Raw genomic sequence first — 18,514 nt, 5'->3', positions numbered from 1 at the left:
TTTTGCTTACCTGCTAAAGTTATAAACAAACAAAGTTTAGGATGGTAAAAGAGAGTTTATCTTGATTTGAAATACAGCAATCCTAGCTGAGTTTTTTCCAGTCTGTTCTGTTTGATAGGAGCAGACTAGAGCTTGGGCTGTCTAATCATATCTCTCCATATAAGTGTCCCTAATTAGTTAAACTCAGAGAGACATGAGCCAGGAGGAATTCAACAGGCATTCCTCAGAAGAAAGATTATCCATTTACTTGTGACTGCAGCTCTAACAGAGGTCTGTGAACTTCCTAAATTGGTGGTTTTTAAAAGTTATTTTTGTAAACTCTCGCCTTGAACGCATGCTAATTACGGTACAAAGATACAAAGGATTGATAATGTTTAAGCAGAATTAACTTAAGTTAATTGGAGTGCTCTCTCTGCACTTTTTGATTTACTTGTGTGCTTGGAAATTGTTGACAACTCTGGTCTACACCGATGGCATAATGATGACAGCCAGCACACGGCTCCCTGTCTCTTAATAAGCTCAGTCTGCTTTTTTCTAACTTCCGACTTTTTGTTCTCTCTGATGTGGCAACATGGTAGTTTGAACCAATTGGCACATCTTGAGCTGAGCCTATAATTACAACTTTTGACAACACTTTTCTGTTGCACGCAACAGCCATTTGTAGTTGTCGGAGCACAAAGCGAGGCTGAGTCGTTTGGATATTCTAACACTTTAGCGTTCGCAGCCACAGTTTTAGCACAGCAAGGAAACAAATCTCTGAAATATATTTCCTCATGAATTAGAAGCACTGAAATCCACAAATTAGGCTTGTTCCTATAAATGAAAGGAAATGCTTATTATGTGGCCAAGTGGAAAGTTTATAACCTCTTAGGGTGTTGAATTACTTTCGGAAACAAATCTGCCTTTGACAAGGACACAGGTTTGATAGGCTTCTGATTAAACTGCCTGATCCTCATTGACTGCAGCAAACTCCTGGCTCTCTCTGACATCACGTGTGGCTCAGCAAAACTCTCTGTCCTGAGAGACTCTGCTTGTAGGATTAGGATTAAACCAGTACCGAATGGCTCTCAGTGTACGGGAACAGGAAAGGCACTAATCATAACACACAAGGCCAATTAAATTTAGGCTATTTCAGCCTGCACCTTTTGATACTTTACAGTCCTATTTTGCTCTCCAGATGAAATTTACTTTTAACATTAGAGCCTTTCATGCTGGAGTCAGCAGATGAGTGGACATAATTGGAGGCTTGAGTTGCCTGTTCAGCAGTTTTAACAGTGAAGAAATCCTGTTCAGAGCTTCTGTTACCAGGTTTTTTTTTATTTTCCCTGAGCTGTCCACCTTTTTAAAAGAAATAATTAATTTTGCTATCTTGCTACCATACAAAGACCTGCGCCTCCTTTACATGCTGTAATAACATTCTGTTTAATGAGAGCAGCATAGTGTGGGTTTACTGGTACCCTGACTGGTAGCTGTGAAAACGAGAAGCGGGAGCAGAGGTGTTGTTTTTTTCTCTCCTCCCTCCCCGCTCCGGAACTGCCTCCCTCACTGCTGCCTGTTGACTTTGCAATTGACTCCTGAGGGTTTGGCGACGCCATCCCACACTTCACTGCAACAAAAAAGATCAACAAGCCCGGCTACGTGTCATCAAAGAGGGGTCGCTCATTACTGGTTACTGTGTGTGTGTGTGTGTGTGTGTGTGTGTGTGTGTGTGTGTGTGTGTGTGTGTGTGTGTGTGTGTGTGTGTGTGTGTGTGTGTGTGTGTGTGTGTGTGTGTGTGTGTGTGTGTGTGTGTTTGTTAGTTGTGGGCCAAATCAAAGGGACTGGTAGGAGGGTTGAAGACAGAAACCTCCTATACCGACAGAAATGGTCTGTGTGTGCATCATGTTTTATATAAACTCAGTTTGTATTGGCTGCAGAATAACACTGCACTCCTTCTCCTGGTAGATATGTTGTGGGTGCTTCATCCACCCCGCATCACATCTCTGCACTACAGAGTTGAATCGTTTTTGTAAATATCCAATGATATGTCAGCTAACATGGAGCTTTGTTACAGTTCATATACACTCACATACCAGACTGTTCATCAACTGTCAGTTGTCAACTCACAAAGAGTTTAATATTTGCCTGTCAGCGGAAATGAGTACATAATGAATTATTCCGCCCCCGGTAAAAATACAAATGAAATACAAATATCCAGCTTGGTTTGAGGGTTATGGATCAGAATGATGCTTTAAAAAGGTTTTGACATACCAGTGGTTTTACTGGTTTAAGTCTGTTAACACCAACTCAGCTATAGTCTATTAATGCCTCATGCACAAATGCCAAAAGAACAGAAGAAGAAACGCTGTACGTGGCTCACTGAACATGCATTTGTTGGTAGTAGCATCATAATTAGCATACCACATAATTGGTTGCCTCAATTGTCAATGCAACCTTGACTCTTTGGGAATCATCTCCTTTGATGATAGCTTTAACAGAGTCTTTCAGTACAAAATACAGTACTCTACTATTTTAGTCCCCTCTTATTTTCATTAATATGAGGCCATGTAGACTGCACTTTATCTGCAGGCCTAGAGATTTGACAGTCCTCTCGTTGATTGAGCCCGAATAAGAGCGCCTGCTGAATTAATGAAGCAGTGCAGATGTAGATGACTCTCTGGGGCTATAGCTCTCCTCTGTTCGGCTGGCTGGTTCTTTTTCCCTCACCGGATACACTCCAGACTCCTCGTGTGCTGCCTATTGACTGACTTTTTGTCCATCTGAATGCTCTATTTGTATGGAAAATAATGATTGATGGACTTTGGGGGTTGTGAGCATGGTATGTTCCCAATCTCTTGTTCTTTAGCATCTCTTTGGGGAATCTAACTTGGCCAGTGCTCAGAATGGGATCAAGAGCTATTTCTGGGGGGTGTTTTGGTCACGCTCGCTGCTGCGTTTGAGAATTGACCCAGGCTGCTAAAGTTACATGAGAGTTCATGCCTCTGAGCACAAACCTGGAATCTAATCTCGGCTGTCGATTGCACGGTTGGGCCTGGAGGAAGTCAACAACACAGAGGGGCAACATTGTGAGAGCAGCACTTCAAAACCAGAGCAGATTCCTTAGCTTGGCGCTAGATGTGATGTTCGGGTCACATAGTTTTCTCATGGCTATGTCTTCCTGGTTTGTTCTTCATTTCATCACTAGAGCACGCAACTGAACAAAACTGAGAACTGAAAAGTGAGGGATTTTTTCTCAGTAATGCATGATCCTGTCTTAATTGGTCCTGTATCATTTGGGTTTCTTAATAGTATGTTTATTTCAATTGGTAGAAAATCAAATCCTATCCACTTAGCAGTAGAGAAATTACCACAACATTTTCCCAGCGGCAGAAGTGAGGGACTGGAACCAACAATGTATCTCCATTAGGTGTGGGAAGATAGTTAGTGTTGCTATGATCCTGGTCAAAATAATAATAACTCTGGATGTTATCCCAATTTTCTTAAAAGGTTCTTAAAACGGAGCATTAATATACTTGAATCACTTCACTTTAGTTTTTGTTAGGACAAAGTTTTCTATTGTGTAGAAAACATATTTTTGGATTGAACATCCCTAAATCATAATCATACTATGCATTTTCCCTGCATAAGTAAAGTGAGATAAACATTTATTCTCTTACATGATCATTTTTCTGCTTGAATCAAGATTAATTTTTTAAAACTTTTCTCCCAGGATAGTGATCTAGGATTGCTTTTTCAGCTCAATAAGGATATTCACGGTTATACTGAATGTGGAAAATCACTATGACCAACAATTGTGTTTACTATTACAATCCAAAGTAAAATGCCACATTTTCCGAACCCTCGTCTCCATTAAATGCTAATCGTTTTTTGGTTTGTTTTCAGATAAAACAAGTCATTCGTCAACACTCGTCAGGTAGCTGTTAGTGCCTTGTTGTTTGGATCCTGGCAGTGCAGTGAGGCTGCTGTGGCTGCAGGCCCACCAGAATTAGCTGCCAGTCTGTGGGCTGAGTTACAGCAGAGCAGGAATGCCTGCAGTGGTAGGCGAGCTAGGCTACATGAGGCTGCCCTGGCAGGGGGCCATGTTGTGCTAGTGAGAAGGCCTGCATGCTTGGATATATTAGCAGGGGTTTTGTACCCATTGTAATGAAACGGCCGGGCTCCCGCGGCCCCTGAAAGGCCTTCCAGCACTGAATGATTTAGAGCCAAAAGGAGAGGAAGCAGCGCACAGCCTGGCCCCATCACCGGGGCAAGAAATTGCAAGACAAGTATGCCATTCACCGGTTTATTTACACTCCCCTTGTTTGTCAGCACAGCCTGGACCTTTCTGTTTTTACAGTTAACACACATGTTTGGTGGACATGCTTGTACAGACACACACACAATAAAGTAAGGGTTTTTCACCAGAGTTATCAGGGACATAAGATTATTGTGTCCCTGCAAGGCTTTTAGAGAATGTCAGTGTGTGTCAAACATTGTTTCAGGCAAGGCGCCTAATATTTTTTCACATTGTCCAACTATTATTTACAACTTTGGTGTTGGATAGCAGGATAATTTGGCTCATGATGGAGGGTACACACATCAGCCATATTTGATAATGATCAGGTTGTCCCTCACATGCACACACACTCTCCTCCTGCACCTGCCTGGTGTCAGCAATGTTAAACGACAGCGTCATAAATTCCTGTGCTTTGTTAAGAGGTGACAGAGTGCCTGAGGAGGGCTGCAGGGTCATCGAGGGCATGTGAGTGTGTGTGTTTGTCTTCATGCAGGCATATTTACATGCACTCTCTCTTTGTGTTACAGTAATATGGTGAGTGCATTTGCGTGTTAAAGCGTTGGGGGTTTACACAGTTTTTTGGCTCAGGTGTCTCCCAGAGAAATGCAGACCTTTTGCCCTTTGACCAAGGAACCTGGCCCTGGAGGATTGGGTGTCAAACCATCGGCCCTGAACCTCAGCAAGTGAGGTTTCAAGTTACTCTCCTGGCTGCTGCCACAAGGCCAAAGGCTATAGAGGACACAGCTGCATGTGTGTGGAGTGACAGGAATTAAGCATGCAACAGTCATGTACTGATCTACGAGGTCGGTGAACGTGGCACTAATATCGAACAGTATCATTTGATTTTAATGTCATAACGTCTTATGTATATTAAATGAGTTATTATAATATTGTTACGCCCAGGTCTAGGGGACCCTAGCACTCTTCCCACTCCCAAGAGGGATTCGGCGACAAGGAGAGAATGTGATTAGAATGTCAATTGTAATTGATGTTTTTTTGGTAGGTGAGACCAGCCTGACATAATCACACAAAAAGAAACACAATATAGCTCTAGTCTTGCCTCACAAATAAGTAAAATAAAATACAGGCTTTTTTAGCTTTTGCAAACAACAGAAGGTAGGCTACAACAGGGGTCTAACCGTAGCTTGCAACACACAGAAATCTTAGGGCTAACACACACAGAGAAACGTCTATGCGGTCTTGTTGGAAGTAGGAGAGTGCGATGAGAGGGGCAGAGGGACTACCTTGCTGCAGCTTAAACGCTCCCACCTCCTCAGGTGGACCAACTGGAGTGCCACACTCAATCCAGTTTATACAGCAAATATCATTAATACCGTAACTTGAATTAGCTCTAGTACTGTTTACAAGCAGTATGTGCAAAGAAAGCTTAAGAACCCAAGAGTCAAACTTTTCTCATGCAAAAGGAATTTCACTGCTGAAAACCTTGTTTCAGACCTGACCAGGGCTCTCTGTGTACACGACCCCACCCCAGATGTTGTGTGGTGTTTGCACCTCCAACGCCCTCCACCCATGCTCTCCCTCAGAGCGCCTCTACAGTATGTCTATTATTGGCAGGAAGCTGTGACAGGGAAGGCTACTCAGCCAGGGGGAAAAGGAGGCTAAACATGTTTTGGTGAGGAATGTGAGAGAACAGCCGTGTTCATTTGTACATTCACCAGCCGGCTTGCCAGCCTTCCAGTCGACCATCCAGACCTCTGAGTGCCTTGACAAGGGGCGCCTTTGTCCCCCATCTGCCGGCTACACCCTGCCCTGCTCCTGCCCCCCATCTTACCCTTCTCTCCATCCTGTTGCACCTCCTCTGCCTCCCTCTTTTCACTCGCGGGCCCTCGCCCCAGAATAGCACAGCAGGTCCCCTCTGAAAATAGAGCTGGTGATGTTGGCAGGGTCAGGCTCTCTCTCCTTTCAACTTTGAATCCCTCTCTCTTTGTGTGTGTCCCTCTATCTCTCTTAGAATCACTCTTTTGTTTCTTTGGTTCATTCAGAGAAAGTAATTAGCTGATAAAAACAACATAATCATATCTGTTTGAAATGAGAAATCCGAAATCATGGATTAAAGGATCTTCAAATTAAATGTCTAAATAAGTTATGGTATGGGGTATACTATCCAAGCCATATTTAAAGGCACCCCTCACAAGTTAGAGGGTAATCTATCCCTGCAGAGTCATGTGGTCCAGCCATAACCGCCCAGGGATCCATGCAGCGAGGTATTGCCTCTTAAGTATAAAAAAAGGTAGGTTAGCCTCTGAGCAAATCTTATTAAAAGAGTGCTGAAAGTGGAAAATAGCTGCTTTTCTGTTAAAGGCTAGCTCAGCCTCCCGTTGGGCAAATAGCGGGATGCCCATAATTTGACAAATTCCACTTTAATCACTCAAACGGCTCTGTGCCAACTTTTTTCTTTTAATGTGGAAAATGACTGAAAGGGAGGTTAATAGAGCTCTGAAGCAATACAAACAAGCTACATTGGTAAAGCGATACTTGTTTTTATTATGGCTATTACAGTCAGCACATACTAATGGATGGAGTCACATAGGTAGGAAGTTGGTTTCTAAAGGGTAAAATGACACTGAGAACACGTGATGACTCTTAAACCAAAACGAAGAGCTGAAAGACACTAAAAAGATCTTTGGAGCTAATGGAAACTGCAGAAGGATAATTCTCTGTGAGACGCCTTTGACAATACACATGGTGATTTGATTTATTGTTAATATAAAAAATATTAGCTAATATGGCAGCTTTAAACCTTACATGATAAATTGTCCAGCACCAGAAAGCTCTGGGTAGGTGACTTGTTGAAAAAGTGATATGGATAAAACTCAGCTCAGTGCTGTAGACTAAACATGGCTGCCACTCCTGAGTAGAACTCTACACCCTGACATTTCCTGTTGTAGACATCTAGTTAGGCAAGAAGGTCCAATCCAAATGGATATTTTTCAACTTGAATAATGACTGAGTAACTCTAGCTCAGCCCTGAAACAGTTGGTGTCTTCCGACAGACATTTCCATCTTATAGCCTGACCGCTGTTTTTCCTGGAGCTGCAGCTAAAGAGATTCCACTTCAATTTCTATGTCGTTTGATTGAATGAGTCCACTTAAAGCAAAAAGGCCTCATGGAAACTCTTTGGGAACAATTGGATTTTAGATTTTTAAACTGTTAATTATCTAAATCACTGTCTAGGTTTACATACGTATATGAACTGCTGCTGTATTATATAGTGCTCGAGTGTTTATAAAGCGTCGCCTACTGAATCTGTCTCTTGTCAGTTGATTGCTGGGTTGCATGTAAACCTAATCACTTGATGATGTGTCATGAAGGTCTAGTGATCATTTGCCTTTGGTTTTAAACTTCAGATCCTGTATGTCTTTACTGGACATCCAAACTGTTACTTGTAATCATGGGAGTGAGGACGCTTGTCTAGTAAAACCAGGGATTATGGTAACTTTAAGAACTGGTGGTTCCCATTTGTTGCTGCGAGTAATGCAGAAATTGCTTTTTAAATATGTTTTCTTTCTAAGAATTTGCCAGATTTTTTTTTCACCACATCTCAACCAAAGAAAGTCAAAGTGTGCCAGGCACTTCCTTTAATCCATTTCTTTCTCTTTCCTCTGCAGATGGGCCTGACCTGCCCAATGCAATCAGCTCTCCTCCCTCCAGCCCAAACCCGGCCAAGAAGATCAGCTCCATCAACTGGTCCTTCCCAGACAAGATTAAGTCTCCGCGCACCGTGAGAAAGATCTCCATGAAAATGAAGAAGCTTCCAGAGCTTAGTCGGAAACTCAGCGTCAAGGGGAACCCAAGTAGCAACAATGGCAACGGAAGCAGTCATCTAGAGCCGAGAGCCCATTCACCCCGGAACAATGTGAGCGGGTCGGAGGCCGTCCCCCATTCCTCAGGCCCTCCTAGGTTAGCTACATCTGGAGGAGGGCAGGCCAGTCGTAACGTTATCTCGCGCTACCACCTGGACAGCAGTGTGTCTCCGCAGCACAGCTTCAACAAAAAGAAAAGTAACGGCAGCTCAAAGTCCGCCAGTAAAGGTGGTTACCTCAGTGATGGCGACTCACCTGAGCTGGTGGCAAAATCTGGGAAGCACGGCTCCGCGGAGGGGAAGGGAGGGAAAGGCAAGGAGACGGAGGTAGGAGGTGGAAGCTCCAAACTTAATGGCACAGAATTGGACATTGATGCTTTCCGCCATTATAGCTTCACAGAGCAACCCAAGTGCAGCCAGTACATCTCTGGACTGATGAGCCTGCACTTTTACGGTGCTGAGGACCTCAAACCTCCACGTATTGACTCTAGAGATGTATATTGTGCCATCCAAGTGGACTCAGTTAACAAAGCACGCACCGCTCTCCTAACGTGCCGAACTACCTTCCTAGATATGGACCACACCTTCAACATCGAGCTGGAGAATGCCCAGCACCTGAAGCTGGTGGTGTTCAGCTGGGAGCCAATGCCTAGGCGAAACCGCGTCTGCTGCCACGGCACGGTGGTTCTGCCAGCACTTTTCCGGGTAACACGGAGCCACCAGCTGGCTGTGAAGCTAGAGCCGCGGGGGCTGATCTATGTCAAGTTGAACCTGATGGACCAGTGGAAGAACTCGCTGGATGGTGGGCCGGACGGAGACAGGGAGCCCCAGGTGTTTGGTGTGGAGGCGTGGCGGGTGGTTGAAAGGGAGAACACAGGACTGATGGTGCCGCTGCTCATAAGCAAGTGCATCAATGAGATCGAAAAGAGAGGCTGCCAGGTGAGTCTGAAAAAAGTTTAGTTTTACAAGAATTTAAGTCAACCTGGTGTTACTGTGTTTATGTTTCTGCCAGTGATGATTAACTCTGCAGCTTTTAATTCACTTGAAGCATCAATCTCAATTAGTTTAGAATTTCTAATTACAGTTTAGTCCACAAAATATTAAGTAAAGTAGTGACAAATGCCCAATACTATTTCCAGACCGTTCATCACAAACCAAATCCTATTTAGTGTTACAAAATATATTTAAAACGCCAAGCAACAAACATTCACATTTGAGAGGCTGCAAACAGGGAACATTTAAACGTGTTTGCTTCATAAAAAATTGAAAACTTGCGGCATTTGTCATTTTAATTACTTTTTTAAAACAAAAAACAGAGAAGGAAATCTTTTATTAAAATAAGGCAAAGAAAAGGAACAATACGGAGCAATCTACAAATGGGTATTTATTGAAAAGTAAAGATGATATAAGGCAATTTTGTATAAGATGTGTGGGGGAAAAGGGAGGGAAGTTAACGCACATTCATAGCATCCTTTTAGCCCAGTCTGCTGTGAGACGGATGCTCGCCCTGCAGCCAGTTCCTGGCATGAGCAAAATGGAGAGAGAAGATGTATCGCACTTCATGATGTCTCAGAGCCATCCTGGGGCGCCTGACTCCTTTATTCAGAGAGGAGAAAGACTCAGAGTCAAGAGACTGATGTGCTGGTGGAGTAGATCATGTGATCATCTCTTGTTTTGTCCGCCCCCCTCCACATTTCATGCTCTTTGAAGCCCAGAGAGAGGCGGCGACGTTTCTCTTAATTAGAGCTGAGACAGCGGCAGTAAAAGTGTCTGGCCACTGTTCCTGACTGATCACTGTAGGGGGGCATGCCAGGGGCAGCGGGTGCCTGGGGCCAACAGACAAACATTAGGCCTCTACAAGGAGCCTGTCTGTCAAATCAGACCCTGCCCATGGCCACTTGTGCAGCATGCCGGGATTCTAGCAGAAGTAGTCAAAGCAATCATTTTAGTAATTTGTTTGATTTCATTTGAACATCATTTTTTTTGCTGAATTAAAATAAGTTCAGGTTTCATTTCATTGCTGTCTTGTGAATAGAAAATGATCCTGCATATTTTAGTTGAAATTGCATGACTTGCATTCCAACTAATGTTTTTTTTCATCATCCACTATGTCCATCTGTAGATTATTTGTTACCTCCCCCAAGTCCGTTATGTTTTTCGGTTCACTTTGTTGGTCTTTTTGTCAGCAGAATTACACAAAAAAGACTTTCGTCATTTTAATGAAACGTAATGAAAGGTGTAGTATTGACAAAGGAAGAACCAATAACATTTTGTTGAAGATCTGAAGCACAGTGCAGATACTTCGTTTGTTTTTAGTTTGGCTATTATATATCGTTAATGGCAGGGCATTTGGCGTTTTGGTCATCCCACTCCCAGTGCCCTTCTGGTTTAATAATTTATTTAGATGATCCATCTTCAAAATTGTTTGTTCTTTAAATTGTCAGGTAACAGTGGAAATCCCGTTATCTAGACTCGAAAGTGAAATGTTCAATTTGTTTGTTTTGTCTCGCCAAAAATCTGTCCCATCACATGTTCCAAGAACCCAATTATTTACTATGTTTTTTTAATCGATATATTTATACATCGACTAATCATCACAACACTATGAGACTCTTAAGTGCAGTGTTGTGTCTTAGCCCACAAAGAGTAACTTAACTTTAAGGTGTCCTGCAAAAAAAGAACCTGTGGTTTACTCACATTTCCCCATGAAGATTCTTTAAACATGTTAGCATGTTATTGTATAAATATCATGAAAGACCTGACAAATTCCAATTGAACAGAAGTAAAGATCCCTGTTATTGTATTACAAACTCACCTGGCTGGCTAGCTTTAGCTCTCACTTATATTTAATCTTAAAGCTCAGATTTCTTCTGTTTATGTCCTTCACCCTGTTTTGTCTTGCCATGTAGCGATTACTATCTGTTTCTCCCTCTGGCTCTGTTTTTCGCTCAGTCTCTGTCACTATTTATCTCCTGTCGCTCTTAGTGTTTTCTTCTAATCACTCCCTCCCCCCTGTTTTGCTGCTTTCTTTCATAACAGAGAGATGCAGAGTAGACTTTGGACAGAGTATCACTCTGAGATCAAGTGTAAGGGCTCCCCCAGGTTGCGGGCAGACAGAGGTTAGGAAGGGGCTGACACCAGATCCCAGAGGAATTTGCAGGTTGTGTCACTTAAGCACGCACAGCCAGACGTGCAGCGGTGTGCCTTTACAAATGATTATGTGGATGTAAGATGGAGACTCTCTTTTCAGAGTCTCTTTAGAAATGAGTGTCCTAAGGGCTCCTCCAAGCTTTTAAGACGCTGGATGATTGTAGGTGTTTTGAAAAGACTGCACATACTGTCTATGTCAGAGACTGGAGGTATGTACAGCAGCACTCTGTACCCATTAAAAAGAGACATTCATAAAAAAGGGTACATCAGTAAACTACATACATGACGTATGTTAAAGATGTAAACGGTTGTTGCAAATGTCTACACAGATGCACCATTTTAGACTAGCACAGACTTAGTTTCATCCCCTTGAGTATTTGCTTGACACTGATGACATCCAGGCTAAAGCCCTTTTCAGACATTGAATCTGTCTGTTAAAGGCATGGCTTTTGGGCTTTCAATCATAAGTCTCTGTTACATAAATATTCTGTATTGGATCCTTTCAAACCCAACAATACTCCAGCAATATTTGGGCTGTATGTGGCATCTGGCAGAGACGAGAGACTGGTAGAAAGTTTTTCAGTTTTTCCACAGTGAAATATTATTCAATTATTTTGCAGTTTGACACTTAATGACCATAAACCCCATGGGCGGCTTAGATATTCTCTTAATATTGGATCCCTTAATAACATTCCCATAATGTTATAGTTTATTTTGTACATTATAAAACACCTTTTCCTTTTTTATTTTACAGCAGCTAAAACATTTTTTAAAAAAGTACATCCCCACTGGCTTACATTCTCTATGTAGAAACTTTATTTCCTCTTTGTTCAGCAGTGTAATAAAAAATAAAAATAAAAACCTTACTTACTGATCTGAACCAGGCAAACATATTCTTGAATTCCTGATTGGAATTTATTTGTGCAAAACAGAGGCACATTTATTACTGTATAAATATGCTTATGAAGTACAACACTGCTTATTGACCTGTGAACTTTCTGTTATTTGGACAGAATTCAAAGGTAATGGCTGGGGTGTTAAGGACACCCTAACCCTAATAAAAGCTTTGACATGTAAAGGAAATACATTGCTAAGAGCTTTACATTTCTGAATTGTTGTTTTCCTTTGTTTTGTGGGTTAGTAAACTGAATACTTGTGGGTTTCTGACAGCTGATCGGCAAAACTAAGCATCTGAAACATTGTATCACATTGACCAAAAATCCTGCAATAATTGGCAGACAATGCAATAATAAAAATAATCATAAGGTACATACCTACCCCAACTGGTAACAATGATCGTGTTTGTGTAGTCATGCACTGAAGGTTTGTGGGTCTGCCCTCCTGTGACAGTTTATAATGTGAAAAATCCTTGAATCATGCTAGGATGGCGTTCTGTCAAGAAGATGACAATTATTGATTATTATGTCCCTGCTAGTGTTGATCAGAAAAGTGAAGTCAACCACTCAGTGGACTGAATAAAAAAACTTAAGAGCATTAATACAGTCAAATATATATTTTTTAACTTTCTTTTACTGTGTCCATAAACTCTTTAAGCTAATCCCAGACCCAAAAAAAGCGTTTCCAATCACTACTTCTAGAGTCACTGAGCATCACATTCCTGTCAGGGGAACTTGTTTGGTTTGATCTTTGTTTCCGCCATATTCTGCATATATGTCTTGGCTGGTGCTGCCTGTTGTGTTGCCTGGGAGCCGTGGTGCACAAGTGCGAACCCACTTTCTGCTAACAGCTGGTCCATGCCTGTGCTCGGCTCTCCTTCAAAAAGAGACTCTTTTTTTTTCTGAATGGACTTGTTGTTCATTGTGCCCAGTGACTTCTGTTTACTCTCACACAAAGGCAAATCCCTGCCTAATCTGTGCTCCCCTCTGCCTCTCGTGTGAGGTTTAGAAAACTCTGCTCGCCCTCAACGACGAAGAGCGCTCAAAACAGTTAGTCTGTTGGGGAGACCTTATAGTGCTTCTACACTGGAGCCCGGAAAGGCCAGCAGTGTGTATGTGTGTGTGTATTTGTGTTTGTGTGGAAGTGGACCCTGCACGCCATTCACAGCCCACTCACTTAACACGTTACCGGGGCAACCACACCAGTTGGTCTGCTATGCCACATACCAGACAGACACATGTAGGAGAAATTATGGTATGTCTGTAGTCAGGCTTAATCCCAACATAACAAGGAGACCAATGGTGCCAAGTTTCAACTATCAAATGTCAGCGTCTGGAGGAAATTGTTAAGAGTTCCTTAGGTCACGCTGCGGAGGTGTAGGTAAAGAAACATTAATGGTTTACTGCTTTTTTTTTAAATGCTGAGCTGTCAGTTGGGCTTTTAGTCATGCTCACTGTTTATCCAGTCAGTTTTAAAGATGTGACATTTTTATCACACCTCTGAGGGTAGCTTGGCAAAACACAGCCCACATTCTTTCGTTTATTCACTTTCATTAAGCTAAGAGTTGAAACGCAAGCTCACAGATCTATAATGATGATCAGCTACATGAGAGTTAAGCTAAGGTCTGACTATACATCTTTAAAAAGAAGAAACAACCCAATCTTCTTTTTACAATTTAAATAAAACCAATTGTTCTCATTTCATTCTACTCAGGAATGTTACCTGTATACCTTTACTAAACTAGCTAACGGTGGCTAACGTTAGCTATGGTTGTTGTAAAACTGTACACGTAACATGTACTTAATTGCTGTATTGCGTACATTTAAGCTTTTGCAGCAACATAAAAGGGGCTAATATATGATAACCGGCTACTGTTAGCTACATATTGCATATATACATTCAAGCATTTCCTCTAAATAGTTCAGTGGTTTAATGACTTTTTTTGCCATAGCTATATAGTGTTACTCCATGTTTAACATACACACACTGGTTGTCAATTACATTTGTTTTTACTAAGGTTGACTAAGGCATTATAGCCTATAAGGCACTTGACTTTATCTATTTTTAAAAACCTTAAGTTGTATAGGAAAACCAAGTCTAAATATAGAATTTATAGTGTCAGTTGTTCAACAAAGCTTATTAAAAGACTTCCGTTCCGAGACATGTGTGGTAGGGTTAGGTAACCCTGTGTAAGTAGTTTTGGCTTCTGTCCAGCACATTGTCTAAGTGCAGATTTGATCAATAGGGTTGTAAAAACTGTCTTCCTCTCTGTCAAATGTTTACTTGACCTACTTGTGTGTCTATGTGTGTTTCCAGGTAGTGGGCCTCTACCGTCTTTGTGGATCTGCAGCCGTGAAGAAGGAGCTGCGAGAGGCATTTGAGAGAGACAGCTACGCCGTGGAGCTGTGTGAAAACACATATCCCGACGTTAACGTCATTACAGGTAAATGGACCGTTGGTTACAGAGAGCACAAGCGTATACACTCAGTATGATTAACAATTTGTAATTTAACTAAGTGGCTCACCGAAGCCTTCTGGTGTCCCTCTGGTGTCCCTCTTTCTCAGGTTTCCCATGAAAAAGACCAAACTGGTGACCTAAGATAAACATCTATTTCCATTTAAGGTTATTCAACTGATTATTTCCCAGAATAATCATTTGGCTGATTAATGTCAGGCCCATCACGGTTTCACAGAGCCCAACTTTACGTTTTGAAATGGTTGTTTTTACCTAAAGAACTACTACAAATCAAAAGATTCCAACTCTTCTTTTACAACCGTCGAGGTGAAAAGGCAAATTCTCACATTTTGGAAACATGGAATATTTGTCACATTTTTTTGAAAAATTATTAATCTGATTGTTATGTTTGTGTCTATTGCATGATCAATTAATTATTTATTTGTTCTAATTGTCTGTCATTAAGCAGAAGATAAAGTGGAATTTCAATGCAGAATTTGAGACAAAGGAAACATCAGACTTTCGCCATTTATTACATTAACAACACTAACAGAAAGTACAGAAACTTGGGACACTTTAAGAATTCACTGACTGACTTAATGAAGAAATCAAGGCTTTATTGCACATCAAAATAAATCATGAAAAAAGGAAGAGGACATTATATAAATGAAGTCTGACTTTTATATTGATCCAATCCTTGTCCTAATGAACATGTCCAAACTGGCGTGTCCTCTGCAGATAGGTCAGCACATGTGTATGTGTGTGAGTCTGCTGTTTGTAGTAAAAGCATTCCAGCAGTCAGCCAACAGTGCCTGAGGGAAGGGCCAACACACACACACACACACACACACACACACACACACGCACACACACACACACACGCACGCACACACACACACGCACACACACACACACACGCACGCACACCTACCAAGACCATGCTGTACATTCAGGTCATTCTTTCTCCTTCAGGTTTGTGGTTGAGACATGCCCCCCCCTTCTATGACATGTTTTAGGAAAGTGCTCAGTATAGTTATTATGTTGGCAGAGTAAGTGTGAACGTTTTTTTTTTTTACAGTCCCACAAGCAAAGCTTCAAATGTTATGTCTCTCAATGTATTATTTACAACAAATAATTTAAATGCCACTCAGGTTCTGATGAGTTGCAGCTTATTTCCACTCCGTCGCAGTGAAATTAAAATGGAAACATTGCACTTACATCTCCCAGAGCCCCAGCTTACAAAAACAGCCGTGTCATTGGCTTGAGTAATGATTCCAGCAATGCCACAGATGAGGGGGGAGGGCAGAGTTGTAGAAAAGGACTTGGTCATGATTTTTGTCTCTCCCACAAAAAGAGGAAGACCATGGAAACCCCTGGGCATTGTAGGAGCTACTGTTGGTTTTGGGAAGAGGCCCCGTATAGGCGTCGTCCTATCATGCCTGCTTTGATCCACATGCATTTGCATGGCAGGGCAAAAAACAAAGTTAACAGTTGAGCGGGTTAGAAAAAAAGGTCCAGCACCAGCGTGGCTTGTTGGTTTTTGCTCGGTGCCTAAATTTGCTCCACCAAGCGAGTTGCACATGGGCCTGAGTGAGTGGAAGAGGACAGGGAGAGGGGGAAGGGAGGCAGTTGAGGGGTTTATGGTTTGTGCTGCAAAAATGTCCATCTGGAATTTAATCATGGGTTTAGTCTTAAAACATAGTTTCCTGAAACTTTTGGTCAACCTTTGCCAGTGGATTGAACTTATTTCAGTTTTTTTATTGTATCCCCCTCATGTTAGAAGAAATGCTTTCTAATATGAATCCATAACTGAAGTGAAATGTCCCCTCATACTATATTATATTATCTACATCTTTAGATGTAAAGGCTGATTAAATTGGAGTTTCTGCAGTACGGAGACAGACTCGAGGCTAATGAGCGTACAGAAAACGGATGAGCTAAGAGGGCTGGCGTGTCACACGGCTAATTTAAAAGTAGAGGTAGTGAAAGGGATTATCCAGAGATCAAAGTTCAATCCAAAGCTTGCAAAACATGCTCAGTGCGCAGCCCTCCATTGTTTCAGATCCCATTCTATTCAAAAGAACTATCAACACGAGCTACATGCTGTGCACAATCAAGAAAAAACGTTATTATCTTCAGTGTTGTGTGTTCAGTAAATACACTTTCTGGTAATCTGTTTATATGTGACCCTTTGGAGGGCTGTCATAGATAGAGTGTGTTGTTGTAGAGCGGCTGCAGTATGTTGGATGTTGACCAAATATCGGAGACTTTAAAATGTAAACTTCATTCTATGTGGGAGGTAGACACACTGAAGAAAGCATCCTACTGTAGATCATCATTGTGAGTCTATAACATAACACCAACCAAAACCACAACTTGACCTTTCTTTTGCAGGTTAAACCAAATAATGTTTACATATAAAAGACTGATATTCAGAATTGCTGGTAGGTGGATATTGTTTTTGTGACGAGCTGTTTTCCCTTAATTTGAGTCTTAATGCTAAGCTAAACGACTGTTGGCTGTGACCTCATCTTTACTGTAACTGAGCTACTCTAACCATAACCTGTATTTCCCCAAACGTTTTATTTAAAGTGCTTTATCACTTTATTTTACAATCAATGTACCCATGTCTTCCTCATTAATACTTAAGATGGAAAACCTGAATTGGACCAGAACACTGTACAGACACGTTCTCCTTAACACTGTGTCCTGTGTTATCGCATACAGTAGTTTTAATAGTTGAGTTACTCAAAATAACACAAAAGGATGTTGTGATAAGAGAGGCTTCACTTGGTAGTTTTTTGGTGGTAATTGAGGTTTGTCAGTAAAATCCTGTATGGCTGTAAGGCAGCTTAGTTTCTTACATAAACAGTGGCATTGACTTATAAGCAGAGTAAAACCAGATAAAACAAATACCTGATGAATCACTGTGGAAAAAGTTTAGAGGGCACGGTAGTGACCTTAACTAATAATTAAGCCCTCAGCCTAACCTGTTGCAGTTGCGTGGAAACAAAGCTTCTAAAGTGATCCAATGATGGGAAACTGTCCTCTATCCTCACAAAATGAAACCAGTGTGTCCCAAGCACTGCTGGTGGACAGCCCAGCACAGCTCGGTTATTGATCCTTGTTTGTGGTCTTTTAATTTGCCTTGCCTGACTCGTCTTTTCCATAGCTTACTTCGCTACTTTGCCCCCCCCCCCCCCTTACCCCCTCAGCAGTACACCAGTGAAGACATGGAGTCATTAACAAGTGCCCCCTTTGTTGCCGAACAAACACAGATGGTATTTGGCTCACGCATGGGGGATTAGCTGAACCCTGGCCCTGCCGGGGAAGCAGGCGAACCACTTTACAAAGAGCTGCAGGCCTGTGTGGGTGACAGAATATTTCTTTAACTGCAGGTCGGGAGTCATGAAGAAATATGTATGATGAATCCAGCATATAGCATGGGCAATGTTTCCATAGTCAGAAAATGGGGTTCCCTCATTTCCGGGGTTTGGGGGCCATGGAAAAGTTGCAGAAACCACAGTGTATGGTGTTACCGTGCCACCGGACAAGGCAGCGACACACACATCTCCTCTGGCCCCCCCTAGTGCTGTGGGGGCGTGCAGGACAGCAGGGAGGGGGCAGGACGGAGAACAAACCCCCATTTGTTCTCGGGGCAAGGCGCTGACTGCCGCACTGACAAGAGGAGTGACCTTTCGCTTTGTTTGAACAAGGGGTCAAAGGTAGAGCCGTGCCCCAGTGCATTGTGTGCCTTGTAGTGTTTGGTGGCACATTTGAAACATTGAAAGACTGAATTGATTAGAAAAAGAGCCTTTACATCAAAACACTTTTAGATGCTTTAATCTGTAGCTTTTATCACATAGTTGAAGCTTTGTATCAGGGGGTTGTATTTCTTTCTCATTGCTGAGC

The 18,514-nt window shown here is 42.1% G+C and overlaps 1 protein-coding gene across 1 annotated transcript in view; it reads left to right on the top strand.

The window, feature by feature from the left end:
• The window catches only part of syde2 (synapse defective 1, Rho GTPase, homolog 2 (C. elegans)), a 42,020-nt gene that overhangs the window by 10,825 nt on the left and 12,681 nt on the right, over window positions 1–18,514 (top strand). The window contains exons 3-4 of the mRNA XM_063891551.1: window positions 7,907–9,039; window positions 14,464–14,590. Coding sequence (XP_063747621.1) covers window positions 7,907–9,039; window positions 14,464–14,590 — 1,260 coding nt within the window. The remainder of the gene's footprint in view (window positions 1–7,906; window positions 9,040–14,463; window positions 14,591–18,514) is intronic.

Source organism: Eleginops maclovinus, chromosome 9 (genome assembly GCF_036324505.1).
Source record: "Eleginops maclovinus isolate JMC-PN-2008 ecotype Puerto Natales chromosome 9, JC_Emac_rtc_rv5, whole genome shotgun sequence".
Classification (NCBI taxonomy): Eukaryota; Metazoa; Chordata; class Actinopteri; order Perciformes; family Eleginopidae; genus Eleginops; species Eleginops maclovinus.
The sequence above is the reverse complement of the archived record's forward strand: the minus strand, read 5'-3'. Positions and strand labels throughout refer to the sequence as shown.